Source organism: Phocoena phocoena, chromosome 19 (genome assembly GCF_963924675.1).
Source record: "Phocoena phocoena chromosome 19, mPhoPho1.1, whole genome shotgun sequence".
Classification (NCBI taxonomy): domain Eukaryota; kingdom Metazoa; phylum Chordata; class Mammalia; order Artiodactyla; family Phocoenidae; genus Phocoena; species Phocoena phocoena.
The window spans coordinates 15,686,285-15,702,627 of record NC_089237.1 but is presented as its reverse complement, the minus strand read 5'-3'; the positions used below and the strand labels follow the sequence as shown (position 1 = coordinate 15,702,627).

Below are 16,343 nucleotides of genomic sequence, written 5' to 3'. Positions count from 1 at the left end.
CACTACTAATCCGGACCGAACCGATCCGGATTAAGGGGCCGGAGGCGGGTCGTGGGCACCAGCGGTTCCGACCCCCCCCCCCCCCCGCCCTCCACGCCGCACCCGAGTGGCCCCTAGCCGAGTGGGCCCCCACCTCCCGGCCGGGCCTGGGCCCTTCTGTGCCTCCCTTGGCCTTTGTCCGGCGCCAGGAGACCGGTCCCGCGCCCCCCGCGGACGCCCGGGCCCGGGCCCGCGTCGGGCGCCTGGCTCTGTACGCGAGCCCGGGGATCTGCGGCCTCCGAGGCCCCCCTCCCCCGCCCGCCCTCTCGTGGAGCCCAGCGCCGGCGGCGGCTGCCCGGGCGGGGGGTTGCGGTGCTCAGGAGAGGCCCCGGCTCCGCCCCGGGCCTGCCCAGGGGGAGAGCAGAGCGGTCCGCAGCCGGGTCGGGTCGGGGCCCCTCCCGGGAGGAGCGTGGAGCGGCGGCAGCGGCGGCGGCAGGTGAGAGGCTGAGCCCCGAGCGGGGGAGGGCGCCGGGCCTGGGGCATTAACCATCCGGGCGACCCCCTCGGCTGAGAAGGCTGCGGCCCGGGCCCACACGGGGGCCGGCGCGGGGCCGCAGCTCCTCGGCTCTGAGGCCAGAGGGGCTTTCCGAGGGCTGCGGGTCGCTGAGGGGCCGGGCCGAAGATGGGGGAGGCCCAGGCGGCCCCGGCCTGGGAGTGGGGCCGGCGGCCGGCGGGGAGAGGGGGGCGCCCGGGCAGCTGGAGGCCCCGGCAGCTTCCCGGGCGCCCCCGAGAGCTGGCCCGCCCTCCCTCCGTGACAGGTGGGCCTGGAGTTGGGGAAAGTTTGGAGCCGGCGGGAGGCGAGGGGCGCCGGGACCAGGCCCCATCGGTCTTGCTTCCTGGCTGTGGGCTACAGGGAGGATCCCAGTCTAAGGCCCCGCTGGAATGGAACAGAGTGGATCTTTCCTTAACATGAGTTGACATTAAATGAAATAACCGCTGGGGCGTCATTTTCCGGGCCAGGCCTGAGGATGGAGGTTTAGGAAACGTGCCGAGAGACCCTGGGTCTTGAAGGGAGGTTGCAACCTCTGCCATTCTGGCCTCGATTAGGGCAGGGCGAGACGCGAGGAAGGCCACTTAGGGAAACACTGGCTCAATCTCTTTTCTTCTTTTTTTTTTCCTTTCCTTTTTCTTTTTTAAGATGCCTTTCTACCTTTCCGAGAATTTCCTAATTCCCTCTCTAACGTGCACTTGTCTGTGTGGGTGAAACTTTAATTTGCCACCCTTTCATTCCCCTTTGCCCCCGGCTCTCAATCCAGGAAGGGAAATGAAACTGGAGGACTTTGTAGGGGTTGTTACTGGAAATTGTGGAGGTGTTAGATTGCAGAGGAGCATGTTTCATTCATGTTTTCAGTGAACTTTTAAATCATGCCAATCATTCCAATAACTATTTAATAATGTGTTCAAAGGGGTTCTATGTAATGGTATATGCACCTCTTCTACTTTTAATATTGGGGAGGTTTCCAATGGGTTCTGGAAGAGTTGATCTCTTGCAAACGATGGAGGTATTTGCTGAGAGTAGCCTGTGCATTAATTGGTCGTGGAAGGAGTTTAAAAATGGTGTCTTCCTGCCCCTCCCTGCTTGGAAGGAGTGCTAAAAGCAGATGTCTAGAGAAACCTACTTGCTCCAGGGAGTGGCAGAGAAAGATTTTGTAAAGGGATGGTTATGGAGCTATACTAATTTCCTGAGTGAATGCCGGTTGATGGTTTTACCATGGGTTCTCTATTAAATTTGAAGTAATTCCATTTTTCATGGGCTACTATCTGGTCCTTAGAGCAAGGAGGCATATAATAGCATTATTTTAAGTTACTAGTAGCTTCTGATTCATGCTGTATTTTTTTTTTTTTTTTTGGCTGCATTGGGTCTTAGTTGCTGCGTGTGGGCTTTCTCTAGTTGTGGTGAGCGGGGGGTTACTCACTGCAGTGGCTTCTCTTGTTGCGGAGCACAGGCTCTGGGCGCGTGGGCTTCAGTAGTTGTGGCACACAGGCTCAGTAGTTGTGGCGCACGGGCTTAGTTGCTCCGTGGCATGTCGGATCTTCGCGGACCAGAGCTCAAACCCGTGTCCCCTGCATTGGCAGGTGGATTCTTAACCACTGCTCAGAAGAGGACTTTTGAGCCACTTTATAACTTTAAATGTATTACTGTTTGGTGCAGCACATTGTAGTTTATTACTTGTATGCCATATTTATTTGAGGTTTACCTGTATGTGACCATTTGGTGAAATAATTACTCTGAGTTTTGTTATATCTAAAAATTGGTTCCTCGTGTTTTAGCTTTTATGGTCTCACAGGTACTTTTTCTTTTTCAGTAGAAATGATGGAAGAATTGCATAGCCTGGACCCCCGACGGCAGGAATTATTAGAGGCCAGGTTTACTGGAGTTGGTGTTAGTAAGGTGAGTAAAATGATGATAACAAACATTGATTATAGTCTAATGTAAACACATTTAAAAACAAAGAGCAATTTGGGTGGATCATACAGATACACTGAAGGGGAGACGATTTGGCTTACAGTTCCAGTGAACTTTTAAATCCTACCAGTTGTTCCAGTCATTTAACAGTATGCTTGAAGGTACTCTCTATGGGAGGATATACTTCTTTTTACCCTCTAATATGGGAGAGGTTTCCCATGGGTCTGTTGCAAGGATATTAACAGGATGTATATGTAGATTCTATGTCACATTTTGTCAAAGCTCAGTCACTCAGAAAAAACTGTTAATGAAAAGGTATTGGCATAGCTTCATTACGCTGGACTTTCTGGATAGTTATGTGTAGAGTTTTGAAAAATCTGCCTCTGCTAGGTCTGTCAGTTCTCCAAATCTGCAGTTCAGCAGATTCCTCCTGGTTGTACCCCCAGACTGCTTTTTCTCTCCTTCTATCTTTCCTTCTTGTTCATTCTTTATTTTGTTCCAGGAGCATAAAATAAGATCAGGCCTCATTAATGGGCGGGTGTTAAGTTAAGCAGTGTTATGGCTTCCTGTGCATTTGTATATACCTGCTACCTCACCCCTCTACTCTCATAGGGTGGCTTTAGTACAAAATGTAAAACATATTTATGATTTTAATACAATATATAAAATATATTTATGATGTTTTATTTAAAATTTTCACCAATCCAAGATGTTGCTTCCTTGGGCTTGAGACTCGAGAATTTTTGATCTTTGACTTCATGTGATACATTCCTTCCTGTGCTTTTCAAGAAATCTTATTTCTAATGGTGACTTAGATCTTAGTCTTGTGCTTTGGTCAGTAGCTTCTTAATTTTTATTTATTTATTTATTTAGGCTGTGTTGGGTCTTTGTTGCTGCACGCGGGCTTTCTCTAGTTGCTGCGAGAGAGGGCTACTCTTTGTTGCGGTGCACGGGCTTCTCATTGCGGTGGCTTCTCTTGTTGCGGAGCACGGGCTCTAGGCATGCGGGCTGCAGTAGTTGTGGCACTTGGGCTCAGTAGTTGTGGCTCGTGGGCTCTAGAGCGCAGACTCAGTAGTTGTGGCACATGGGCTTAGTTGCTCCGCGGCATGTGGGATCTTCCCGAACCAGGGCTCGAACCCATGTCCCCTGCATTAGCAAGCGGGTTCTTAACCACTGCGCCACCAGGGAAGACCCAGTAGCTACTTAAAGGAGAAGGTGTTTGTCAGGGTTTAGTTGGAAAAACTGGCTGCTTTGAGGAGTCTCATAATTTTGGTGAGCTGGAACAGCCTGATAGTTTTTGTTCATTCAGCAGCTACTGAGTACCTGCTCCATACTAGGCATTGTGCAGGGTGTTGGGGATGCCGCCTCAGCGCAGTGCTTCCAAGCCCCCCGCAGTGTGGAGAGAGCAAGTGCTCTCGACGGAGAGCTGATGCTGTGATGAGAGCTGTGGTGAGGTGCTATGGGAACACAGGATTTGTTACACATTTTTTTTTTTTTTTTTTTTTTTTTTTGCGGTATGCGGGCCTCTCACCGCCATGGTCTCTCCCGTCGCGGAGCACAGGCTCCGGACGCGCAGGCTCAGCGGCCATGGCTCACGGGCCCAGCTGCTCCGCGGCATGTGGGATCTTCCCGGACCGGGGCACGAACCCATGTCCCCTGCATCGGCAGGCAGACTCTCAACCACTGCGCTACCAGGGAAGCCCTGTTACACATTTTGTAATTCTTGGTTTCTTGGCCTCTTTAATTAAGTAACTGACTTTTGTGGCACTTTGGAGCAGCTATACTCCTGACTGTTGCTGTATATTCAAGTTACATGTGTAAATGTAAATTCTCTGATCTAGGTGAAGTAGCTTCAGCTGTAAGTGAGCAGTATATTTGAGTACTAAATTGATCTCTGATTCAATTGATTACCTAATAATAACCTTTGTTGTGTCTTTTAACTGGGGAATTCAGCAAAAGGCTCTTATCCAAATCTGTCTGTTTAGATGGTCACCTACTGAGTAAAAGTGAGTTTGTATTCAAATTGTATGTGGTTTAAACTCTTTAGGCTTCCTTGTTAGGATGCTTTTCTTTCCTTCTGTTTTTAGGTTCATGGTAGCTGTATCCAAGCATACTTTCCATGGGGTAGAGCGTAAGTTAGGGGAATGAGTAACATTGTGAATTCTGCTGCCCAGGCCCAACCTAAAATCATGTAACTAAGGTGTCAGAAAACTTTATCTGTTTAATAGGAAGTTCTCCCTTTGATACATAGAAAGAAGTTACTTCATATCCAAAAGCTTTTATGCCATTAATTGTATGTTATTTTGAAATTTCCAATCATGGTAAGTATATTGATTACAATAAATTTGTTATTCATGGACTAGCAGGAGAGTATTTTTACCCATAGCAAAGAAACTTGGGAAGAAAAAAAAAAGGCAAGTAAATTATCCTGTGTTTTGTGGAGTTAGGAAGAGGAAAAAGAAAATCTCCATTTTGCAGGACTTCTTTTGCCTGCAAGACATTGTATCTCTCAGACCACTGATTTGAAATAGGAGTGGGGAGGTGACCACAGTACTGGGAGAAAAGGTGCTTTTGGATAAGCTCCTCCTTCTAGCTTGGAATTCCTCATTATGGGTCATAATTTCTCAATGAGGATGTCACTGTGTTGATGACAGCTTTCATTTTTACAGAGATCATGAGCGCTTTCAGCCCTTGCTCCAAATGGGAGAGCAGAGTGACTTTCCTGTGATAGTGCCATCTAGTGGGACTGGTGCAGCCTCATGGGCTGTCTCTTGAGTTTCTGCGAACTATTCATAACATTTTCAGTACTTTTTGATGTCCATAGAAGGAAGAAGGTCAGTGCCACTGTGGATTCTTTCCTAGTGGACAGGGTGTTTAAAGTAGCTGCAGTCTTTGAACTTCCTGGTTATTGTAGATATTCTGTCATGTTGCCTTGAGTGTTTTGTACCTGCAAATTGGATATACATCACAAAACTTAGGCTAAAAGAAAATGGCCAAGCCACTGCATTTATTACTTACAGTATTTAAGTTGCTCTTTACTTATATTTAGGTTATTGGCAAATTAAAAATTTTATTGTACATTGCATTTATATGCATTAATTTTATATAATTTTATGTATAATATTTAACTTATAATAATTGGTAAAACAAAGGCATTTGTTTTGTGCTTTGGGATGCACCATGTGGTTTTGTTTAAGAGATTGATGCTTTCTGTCATCAGTGAGTTGATAATAGAGGAAGGTAACCTGATGTGCACTAAGCTATAGCTGACTTTCCTCCTCTAGTCTAGCTGCCACTTTTACGAGGACCTGTAGCCATACTCTTAGCATTTTTGAGGTGATAGATTAATTGGGTTACGAACCTACTTCTTCATTTCTTGTTGACTTGACATGTGAGCTATCCTTCTTTAAGTTCTCTTCCTTTAAGTGCTAGATAATCCACTTCCAGTAATGTGAAACTGACTGTACCTTGTATTCATATGTTTTCAATGAGGACTTAATGCAGTTTATATTCCCTACTCTCTCCCCTTTTGACAACTTAAATACAGGTAGTCTTGTCTCTGATTCTGGAGACTGTAAAGTAGGTGGATTTCCACCCTTGCATGCACTGTTACCTGTACCTAGTTGAGTTTTAATGCTAAGATAGTAACAAATACTCTTAAAGTACTTTCTGTGTGCCAGATACTGTCCTGAGTACAATAAAAGCAATAAGTGAATTTAGATCTTTCATAACAGGGATACTAGTCTTAATAAACACTCCTACTCTTTTTATAAGACATACTAACTGATGCCCACTGCATTGCTCCCACCAGTTGATTTATAGACTTACCAAGAGTCACTTTATGACAGCTTGCACTTGTATTATAATCATATAGTTCAATACAAAATTGTGTTAACCATTGACATATGATTGTAAAATGAAAGAATTGTCGATTCGGTGAAAACTAAGGTAACTGCCTTGGAAAGACTGAATATAAAATGAGTCAATAAGGAGATAACTATAAAAATTTATAAAAAAGTTTTTCTTTAATCTGGAAGAATTCTTCATTTAGATCCTTGGCAAGTATCTTTAAAGTTCTTGCTTCACTTTTAAAGAAATTGAAACTGGAAATTGTAGATGATGCATTATGGGTGTGGTTTGTGTAAGACAGTGTGAAACTATAGTGGATCTATAACTCAAAGGGCCTGTATCAAAAGCTTGGCAACAGAATAAACATTTATGTTTTAAGTTCAAAGAAAACGTTTAAGGTGTTATTTTTTTAGGATTCCACACTATCACTTACTTTTTTGATGAATGTCGTTGGTTTCAGTTGTGTTGAATGAAATGGATTATGCAGTGTGTTGATGGTATTGACAAGAAGAGCAAAATGAGAAGCCATGAAAAGTGGGACTGTCTCTTTTGGCACAGTAAGAACCTTCACTTTATAGAGCCTGAAGCAAGAGCGTGTAATTTTAGGTAGTACCACATGGTAGATTATTGATGTCTTCTTAAAGAAAAATGATCTCTTTTCCTATCTTTTATAAATTTGTGAGTCTGATATGTGAACATTTTAAATGATCACATTTGATTTCTGAAAAGACCTTTAACCAGCCAATACCTTTCTCCTGTCATTTAGTGAATTGCATCAATTAGAAGGTGTCAGTTATCAATATCTAATGTTAGCTATTTCACGTACCAGTGCCAGTAATTTTGAACAATGTGTTTAGGTGTTTATGTTTAGTACATAGTTAGATGGTCAATAAGCATAAATGTTGAAAAATAGTGTACATTTATACCGGTTAGTTTTAAGGAACTGTTGATAAATTTATTATGTTTGCTTTTATGTTGCGTTCTCCTTTTCATTACAGATCTTCCTCGACTTACAGTGGGGTTATGTCTTGGTAAACTCATTGTAAGTTGAAAATATCAGAAGTTGAAAATGCATTTAACATACCTAACCTACCGAACATGGTAACTTAGCCTGGCCTACCTTAAACGTGCTCAGAACACTTACATTAACCTACTATTGGGCAAAATCATCTAACACAAAGTGTATTTTACAATAAAGTATTGAATATCTCATGTCATTTATTGAATACCATACTGAAAGTGAAAAGCAGAATGATTGTCTAGGTACAGAATGGTTGTAAGTGTCTTGGTTCTTTTACCCTCATGATTGCATGGCTCACTGGGAGCTGTGCTGATGCCGCTGCCCAGCGTCGTGAGAGAGTGTTGTGTCACGTATTACTAGCCCGGGAAAAGATCACAATTCAAAGTTTGGAGTATGGTTTTAACTGAATATATATCATTTTTGCACCATCATAAGGTTGAAAAATCATTAAGTGGAACAATGATAAGTCGGGGACCATCTGTACTTTAGTATTCATTTAATTCTACCCTCATTTCACATGTAGTCAAGTATCAGCTCATTTCTCTTCTTTCTCTAGTATTTGTCTGCGCCACTGCTACTGCCTTAATCCAGACCTTCCTCATTCATAACTGTAATAGCTAGTTTCTCCTATCCCATTCATCTTTTTGTAAACTGCCACCAGTTATATTTCTGAAAATACCAATATTATTGTTTTACTCCCTTGCTTTAAAGGCTCCACATTGTCTACTGGATAGAGTTAAAACTCCCTATCCAAACTTTTTAACTTCATGGATCATCTACTCCTCCACTGCTGGTCGCTGCTACCTCAAACCATGACTGATCTTCTAACCTGTCATATTAGTAAACAGGGTTATGATGTCTCCTGTACCGTTCCTTTTTATTTGTCAAATGAACTTTCAGTTTACTTTTCAAAGCATAATCCGGATATCCCTTCTGTATAGCTTTTCCAGATAGCTGTACTATCTAGTTGCATTATCTTATTAGCACCTGATAACCTACTTTTATTATAACACATTTGTTTTCCCCATTAGTCTCCTTGAGAACATGGGTGATACCTTTATTTCTGACTATTCAAGTGCTCAGCACATTGTATACACTGAATAAATCTTTGTTGAATTGGAAAAGAGTATTGAGAAGATGAAAATAGAGTTAATTGTCACCCATCTTAGGCAAGTTTCTTTTTCTTTTTTTTTTTTTTTTTTCTTTACGGTACGTGGGCCTCTCACTGTTGTGGCCTCTCCTATTGCGGAGCACAGGCTCCGGATGCGCAGGCTCAGCGGCCATGGCTCACGGGCCCAGCCGCTCCGCGGCATGTGGGATCTTCCCGGACCGGGGCACGAACCCGCGTCCCCTGCATCGGCAGGCGGACTCTCAACCACTGTGCCACCAGGGAAGCCCCCATGTTTCTTCTTTTAATCTAGCTCCAAACTCTTGTCTAAGATTGTATTTAAAGCAATGACATATATTTTGGCTTAAATCTTCCTTATGCTTCTTTTACCTTCTTTCGAAATTTTTAAAAAATTTATTGAGTAATTATCTGCTATGAAAGACAAACATTCTCATACTATTTCCCCCCACCTTCAAATTTTTGTCAGTTATATTATTATTTATTTTTAATATTCCATTTTTCCACCTTCTAGTTTGAAAGTTATGCACTCTTTTATTGGTTACCACAGAAATTACAATATGTATCCTCAATTTATCAAAGATTAATGTTAAATCAATACCTTTGCCCTCCTTTTTGTCAATATAAGGGCCTTGAACATTTAACTCCATTATTCCTCTCCCACCTCACATGCTATTGTTCTGTATTTAATTGTATATGTATATATATTTAACTAGTAGGCTTTTAGAGCAGTTTTATATTTATAGAAAATTGAGCAGTTAGTACAGAGAGCTGTCATATACTACCATCCCATCCCTCCAGTTTCCCCTATTATTAACATATTGCGTAAGTGTGGTAGACTTGTTACAATTGATAAACCGGTATTGATACATTATTATTAACGAAAGTCCATAGTTTAACATTAGGATTTACTCTTCGTGTTGTAGAGTTCTGTGGCTTTTGATACATGAAGAAAAGTCATGTATTCACCATTTGTATATATATTTTTAGGAGTTATTATTATTATTAGATTATTATTGCATCTGTTTTATAATTACGTTCTTTTTGCCTAACCAACATGTTCACCTATGTGTTTACCACTTTCTTTGTCATTCATTCCTTTTCACATCTCTGCCCTTCTATCTGGAATATTTTTTCTTTTGCCTGAAATATATCCTTTGGAATTTCTCTAGTGTGGGTCTACCAGTGATTGTCTTTCCATTTTGTCTGCTTTAAAATGTCTGTTTTTGGTTTTATTCTTGAATGGTGGTATTTTTGCTAGGTTTAAAGTTCTAAGCTGGTTGTTATTTTCTTTCAGTACATTGTTTACTATTGTCCGCTGACTTCCATTATACTCTTTTTATTTTTAGTCTCACTGCCATTCTGTTGAAGGTAATCTATGTTTTCTTTGTCCATTTTCGAGATTTTCTCTTTGACTTTGATCTTCTGCACTATAATGTAGGGATGAGAGATATGTCTAGATTGGATTACTTTTTTTCTTTATTATTTTCCTGAGCTTTATTTACATCTGAATATTTTTGGGGAACCTGAGAATACACTTAAATAGATTTTAGTTTTTAGAGCAGTTTTAGGCTCACAGCAAAATTGAGTGGAAGGTACAGAGATTTCCCAGATACCTCCTGGCCCTGCACTTTTGTTACAACTGATGAACCTATATTGACATATTATCACCCAAAGTCCATAGTGTACATTAGGGTTCACTCTTGGTGTTGTACATTCTATGGGTTTGGTCAAATGTACAATGATATATATTTGTTATACTATCATACAGAGTAGTTTTACTGCCCTAAAATCCTCTGTGCTCCAGCTGTTCACCCTCCCTCCCCTAACCGTAGGCAACTACTGATCTTTTTACTGTCTCCATAGTTTTGTCTTTTCTGGCATGTCATGTAGTTGGAACCATACCGTATGTAGCCTTTTCAGATTGGCTTCTTTTACTTAGTAATACTCATTTAAGTTTTTTCTGTGTCTTGTCATGGCTTACCTCTTTTTAAAAAAAATTTTTTTTAAAGCACTGAATAGTATTTCATTGTCTGGATGTACCACAGTTTATTGATCTGTCCATTCACCTACTAAAGAATGTCTTGGTTGCTTCCAAGTTTTAGCAGTTATGAATAAAGCTGCTATAAACATCTGTATGCAGATTTTTATGAATGGTTGGATTATTTTGATTTATTCTGCTTGGAATTTATTGGATTTCTTAAATCTGTGGGTTGCTGGTTTTCATCAATTCTAGAATATTCTCAGCCATTGTCTCTTCATATATTGCCTCTGCCTTCCATTCTGTCTTCTCGTTCTTGCATTCCATTTAAACATATGTTAGACCTTCTTACTGTATTTTCTCTCTGCCTCTTACCCTATCTTCTGGATTGCTGGTCTTTATTTCCCAGAGCTGAATACTGAGTAGGTTGTTCTGAAATTTCCTTGCACTTTTGTATTTCTTCTGATACCTCCACTTCTTTATTTTCTCTTTAAATTTGTCTAATCTCCATAATTCTATCCATTGAGTTTTCATGAGGGCTGGTGTATTCCTAGGTGGCTGTTACCCTGAAAGGGTAGCCCTGTGCTCTTTGTTTAAAGTATAGGGTAGATTTCCCAGAATACCCTCATTGGGCAGGTCCTGGGCTTTGACTTTCTTCTTTCTCCACACACTCAGGCCTCCTAAAGTAGAGCTAGCTCAGTTTCAAAGCTTTTTCTTTAGAATTAAACCAGCAAATGCCCTCAAATAGAAATACTGTTTTTTGAGTGCTGATCTTACCTTTCTGAATTATTGTCTTATGGATTTTGGTGCAGTTATACCTTATTTCTCTTTTTCACAGTCAGTAATATAAATTTGGTTGACACTTAACAAAGTGTACATGAACTCTTGTGCCACAGTGGTTAGAGAATCCATATCCATATCTAGTTTTGCTCCTTGTGATTTTCACTTTTCATCTACTTCCTTCCTATATGTGGTCAGTATTGTCATTACACCTGGCTGTTAGTCATTTATGTTACTTCTTATTTTCTGTTTACTTTTAGTTAAAGATTAAATTGAAGTATTTCTTAAATTTTTTTTAAGGCAAGGAGAAAGAAAGCAAGTAAGGTTGTATTATCAATGATTTTTTTTTAACGTTTTCTGAATGCTTTTAAGGCTTTATTTTTTACTTTATTTATCTTTAAATTTATTCATTTATTTTTGGCTGCGCTGGGTCTTCGTTGCTGTGGGCTTTCTCTCTACTTGCCGTGAACAGGGGCTACTCTTGGTTGTGGTGTGCGGGATTCTCATTGCGGTGGCTTCTCTTGTTGCAGAGCACGGGCTCTAGGCATGTGGGTTTCCGTAGTTGTGGCAGACAGGCTCAGTAGTTGTGGCTCACAGGCTCTAGAGCGCAGGCTCAGTAGTTGTGGTACATGGGCTTAGTTGCTCCGCATCATGGGGGATCTTCCCGGACCAGGGATTGAACCCGTGTCCCCTGCATTGGCAGGCGGATTCTTAACCACTGTGCCATCAGGGAAGTCCTATCAATGATTTCTTATTTCAAACGAGTCTAGAGATGGTTTGGCTTGGTTAGTCTTGTTCTTCCTCTTTACCTTGTCTGGGTCTCAAATTGCTAGGTACCTCTTTAGTTTTCAGTGCTAATGTTTATAAAGTTGCATCCTAAAAATGTTTCTAATAAATAGTTTTAAACAAGATCTGTTGCAATGTGTTTTTTTTTTTTTTTGCTAGGTCCCTCTTGATGGTAGGCTTCACTTGGTCCTAACTACTACTGTGTATAATGGGATGGATTAGTTTAGAATCTGCTTCCTAGTATGTTAGCCATGTTTAAACACTTCTTAGGCTGTTCTTTTTGACGTTTTACAGTCCAGTTTCCCTTTTTCCCTGATCCAGAAAGAGACTTGGCTTTTTCTAGTCCCAAATTTACCTTGTTTAGACTTTAGTCATATTTTAAAAAAAAATCATTCCTGGAGTATTTGATGACTTTGCCCTGCAGAAGCGTTGCCCTTCCCATCTCTCTGTTCTTTTTGGTTCATTTGAGGCTAGGCTTTGAGTTAGTGTGGCGCCACAAAGTTTCTACTGTAGGGTCATTTGTCCTAGCACCTGCTTGCCTGCTGGTCAGCTTTTTTTGCCCTTAGAGACTTTCATGGGGAATCTTGTTTCATAATTTGGACTGCTCTTGCTTTCTACCCCAGGAACACTCCTTTGCAGGTTAGAGCAGTCTGAAGGATCTGGAGTACTAGTAAAAGCTCTTCTTCTCATTTGGTTGATTAGTTTTGCCTGTTTTCCAAGGTTCTCATGACTAAGTCAGGCTCTTTGCTTTCTTCCCACTTTTCATACACTAGTTTTGTAGAATCTTATCTTTACTGTTTAACAATAGAACATAGTTATACTGTATTAGCCATCAGATACAAGCAGTATCATTCCCCCCACAGATATACCCTGTGCTGAGGAAAGTTCCCAGTCAAATGCTCACAGTAAGAGAATTTTGGTTTTTTGTTTGTTTTTTTACTTTTTGGCTGCACCGTGCGGCATGTGGGATCTTAGTTCCCCAACAAGGGATCGAACCCTTCCCCCCTGCAGTGGAAGCAGGGAGTCTTAACTACTGGACTGCCAGGGAAGTCCCTGGTTCAGTTTTTGATAATTTTAGAAACCTAATTGGTAATTTCCTGTGCAATTTGGAATACAGAGCTAAGAATGGAATTTCGTTTTAGTCATATCTTACTCTTTTAACTTAACCTCCCTCTGCCCCCTTTTAACTGCATATACTGCAAAGTGTACTGGAATAGGAATAATCTAGCTTTGGTTCTGGTACCTTCTAAGAAGTTAATTAACTGTATGACTTGGAAGTCAGTTCAATTCTGGGTACTTCCAGTTTAAGAAAATTATTTTTGATGATCTGCACCAAAAGAGGGAGCCATATTTGAGAAAGGGGAAAGCAAAACTAAAAAATTCCATTTAGACATTAATCCTATCAAAGAACGAGTAGTGGCGTTAAAATACAAAACCCTCAGGAACAAAGGCTAGAAAAAAATCTTGCCAAAATCCTTTCCTTATTAACCCTTTCATTATGTGTATATAGACTTCTGGGAATTTGGATTGCAAATACCAGAGGAAGAAGAAAAGCACTTTGTTCTGCCCGTTAAGTATACTGTGAGACAGTGGCAAGGAAGATAGAGGTGGAGTGTTTTTCTAAAAGTATTCTTTAAAAATGGGTGATGTCTGTTTCCTAATTCTAACTAGATGAGAGAGATAAAGAAAGAGGTTGGTCATCAAACTTCACTCTTTTTTTTTTTAAACTGAAGTATAGATGATTTACGATGTTGTGTTAGTCTCTCGTACAGCAAAGTGATTCAGTTATCTATCTATCTATCTATCTATCTATGTATATTATTTTTCATATTCTTTTCCATCATGGTTTATTACAGGATATTGAATATAGTTGCCTATGCTATACAATAAGACCTTCTTTATCCATTCTATATATAATAGTTTGCATCTTTTAATCCCAGACTCCCAGTCCAACCGTCCCCTGCCTCCCCTCCCCCTTGGCAGCCACAAGTCTGTTCTCTATGTATGTGAGTCTGTTTCTTTTTCGTAGGTAAGTTTATTTGTGCCATATTTTATTATTTATTTATTTATTTATTTATTTGTCGGTACGCGGGCCTCTCACTGTTGTGGCCTCTCCCGTTGCGGAGCACAGGCTTCCGGACACGCAGGCTCAGTGGCCACGGCTCACGAGCCCAGCCGCTCCGCGGCATGTGGGATCTTCCTGGACCAGGGCACGAACCCGTGTCCCCTGCATCGGCAGGCAGACTCTCAACCACTGTGCCACCAGGGAAGCCCTATTTGTAGACTTTTTAATGATGGCCACTCTGACTGGTGTGAGTGGTACCTCACTGTAGTTTGGATTTGCATTTCTCTAATAGTTAGCGTTGTTGAGCATCTTTTCATATGCCTGTTTGCCATCTATATGTCTTTGGAGGAATGTCTGTTTAGGTCTTCTGCCCATTTTTTGATTGGGTTGTTTGTTTTTTTGTTATTGAGTTGTATGAGCTATTTGTATATTTTGGCAATTAAGTCTTTGTCAGTTGGATTGTTTGCAAATATTTCTCCCAGTCCATAGGTTGTCTTTAAGTTTTATTTATGGTTTCCTTTGCTGAACTTCACTCTTTTTAGAATTGTAGTCAATATACATGACATAAAATTTATCATTCTAAGCATTTTTGAGTGTACAGCGCATTCACTGTGTTGTACAACCATTACCACCGTCCCTCTCAAAACTTTTCATCTTGCAAAAATGAAACTGTACTCATTAAACAATAAATCCACGTTTATGCCTCCCCTTAGTCCCTGGCAACCACCATTCTACTTCGTTTCCATGAATTTGACTACTCTAGAAATGTCATATAAGTGGACTCATATGGTGTTTGTCTTTTTGTGACTGGCTTATTTTACTTAGCATAATATTCTCAAGGTTCATCCGTGTTGCAGCATGTGTCGGAATTTCCTTTCTTTTCAAGGCTGAATAATATATGTACCACATTTTATTTATCCATGTATCTGTCAGTGGTCACTTGGGTTGCTTCTGTGTTTTGGCTACTTTGAGTAATGCTACTATGAACATGAGTGTACAGATATCTGTTCGAGTCCCTGCGTTCAGTTATTTTGGGTGTATATGCAGATGTGGAATGATTGGATTTTATTAAACTCACTCTTTTGTTGAAGCTTGATCTCCTCTCATCCCGTATCGTTGACAAAGCGCAGTCAGAAAATGGTGATTGTTTTTCTTTTAGTCCACATTTAGCAAAAGCCCTAGAAGTCTTGAGAATTTTGTTAGCATCTGCACAACTAGTAATACTACTCAAATGGCAGTTATTTTTGCAAACAGTATTATTGGCCCAGGATGTTGACAAAGTAAGTAACTTGGTGAGCTACGTAGCATTGTTGAGCATCTTTTCACATGACTATTGGCCATCTGTATGTCTTTGGAGAAATGTCTATTGAAACGCCTTTTATTTTAACCAAAGCATAGTTTAGTTTTAAAATGGTAACAGTAAGTGGCTATCCAAATTTGCTGTACTAGAATTTTTTTTTTTTTTTTTGCGGTACACAGGCCTCTCACTGTTGCGGCCTCTCCCATTGCGGAGCACAGGCTCCGGACGTGCAGGCTCAGCGGCCATGGCTCACGAGCCCAGCTGCTCCGTGGCATGTGGGATCTTCCCGGACTGGGGCACGAACCCACGTCCCCTGCATCGGCAGGTGGACTCTCAACCACTGCGCCACCAGGGAATCCCTAGAATTTTATTTTAACCAGTATTATCTCAAGTATTAAGTCCTGTGAAGACTGTTAATGTTGCCTACATAAAGATAACAAGGTGATGGTATCTATTGTAATAGATGTGCCCCGCGTGACTGATAACTTTGCTTTTATAAAGAGTAAGTATGTGACTTTTATCACATAGTCTGCTGCCAGGGTTCATGTTGATTTAATTTCTGTTTTGTCTGTCTCCAGAGGAATACTAAGGATTAATTGTGGAATTAAAATGTAATCTGAAGGGCCAGCTAATCTCAGGAGATGGTGCCTCTAGTTCAGGATATATTCTGTTACATTAACTAACTTCAGCAGGCAGATTTAATGTTCAAATTTGGCAGAAGCTACTAGCATCAAACCAAAACTAACTTGTCCAATCTCCATTATATTAACAATTGACTAGCTAGGATCAAGACACAAAATGTTCCATCAGCTTCTAACGAAAAGCCGTTTGACCTGCTGTGTGATAATCTGGGTGAGATGAAGGAGAAGAAATATAATAGCTGTATTGAAATTTTAGTGCCCCAATTTTTCAGCAGTTGAGTTCAGCTAACTCTTACTGAGTTTGTACTATGTATAGGTGTTACAGAGGATTAAAAAAAAGTCAACCAG

The 16,343-nt window shown here is 41.0% G+C and overlaps 1 protein-coding gene across 4 annotated transcripts in view; it reads left to right on the top strand.

Moving 5' to 3' along the window:
* The first annotated feature begins 309 nt into the window (after nt 1-309).
* TLK2 (tousled like kinase 2) overlaps nt 310-16,343 on the top strand; it is a 103,735-nt gene continuing 87,701 nt past the window's right edge. Inside the window, exons 1-2 of one of the 4 annotated variants that reach the window (XM_065897843.1) lie at nt 310-475; nt 2,349-2,431. In XM_065897843.1, the coding sequence (XP_065753915.1) occupies nt 2,351-2,431 (81 nt within the window). In that variant the 5' untranslated portion in view covers nt 310-475; nt 2,349-2,350. Of the gene's footprint in view, nt 476-661; nt 798-2,348; nt 2,432-16,343 lie in introns of those variants that run through there. The other 3 variants (XM_065897841.1, XM_065897840.1, XM_065897842.1) reach the window with 3 other exon arrangements.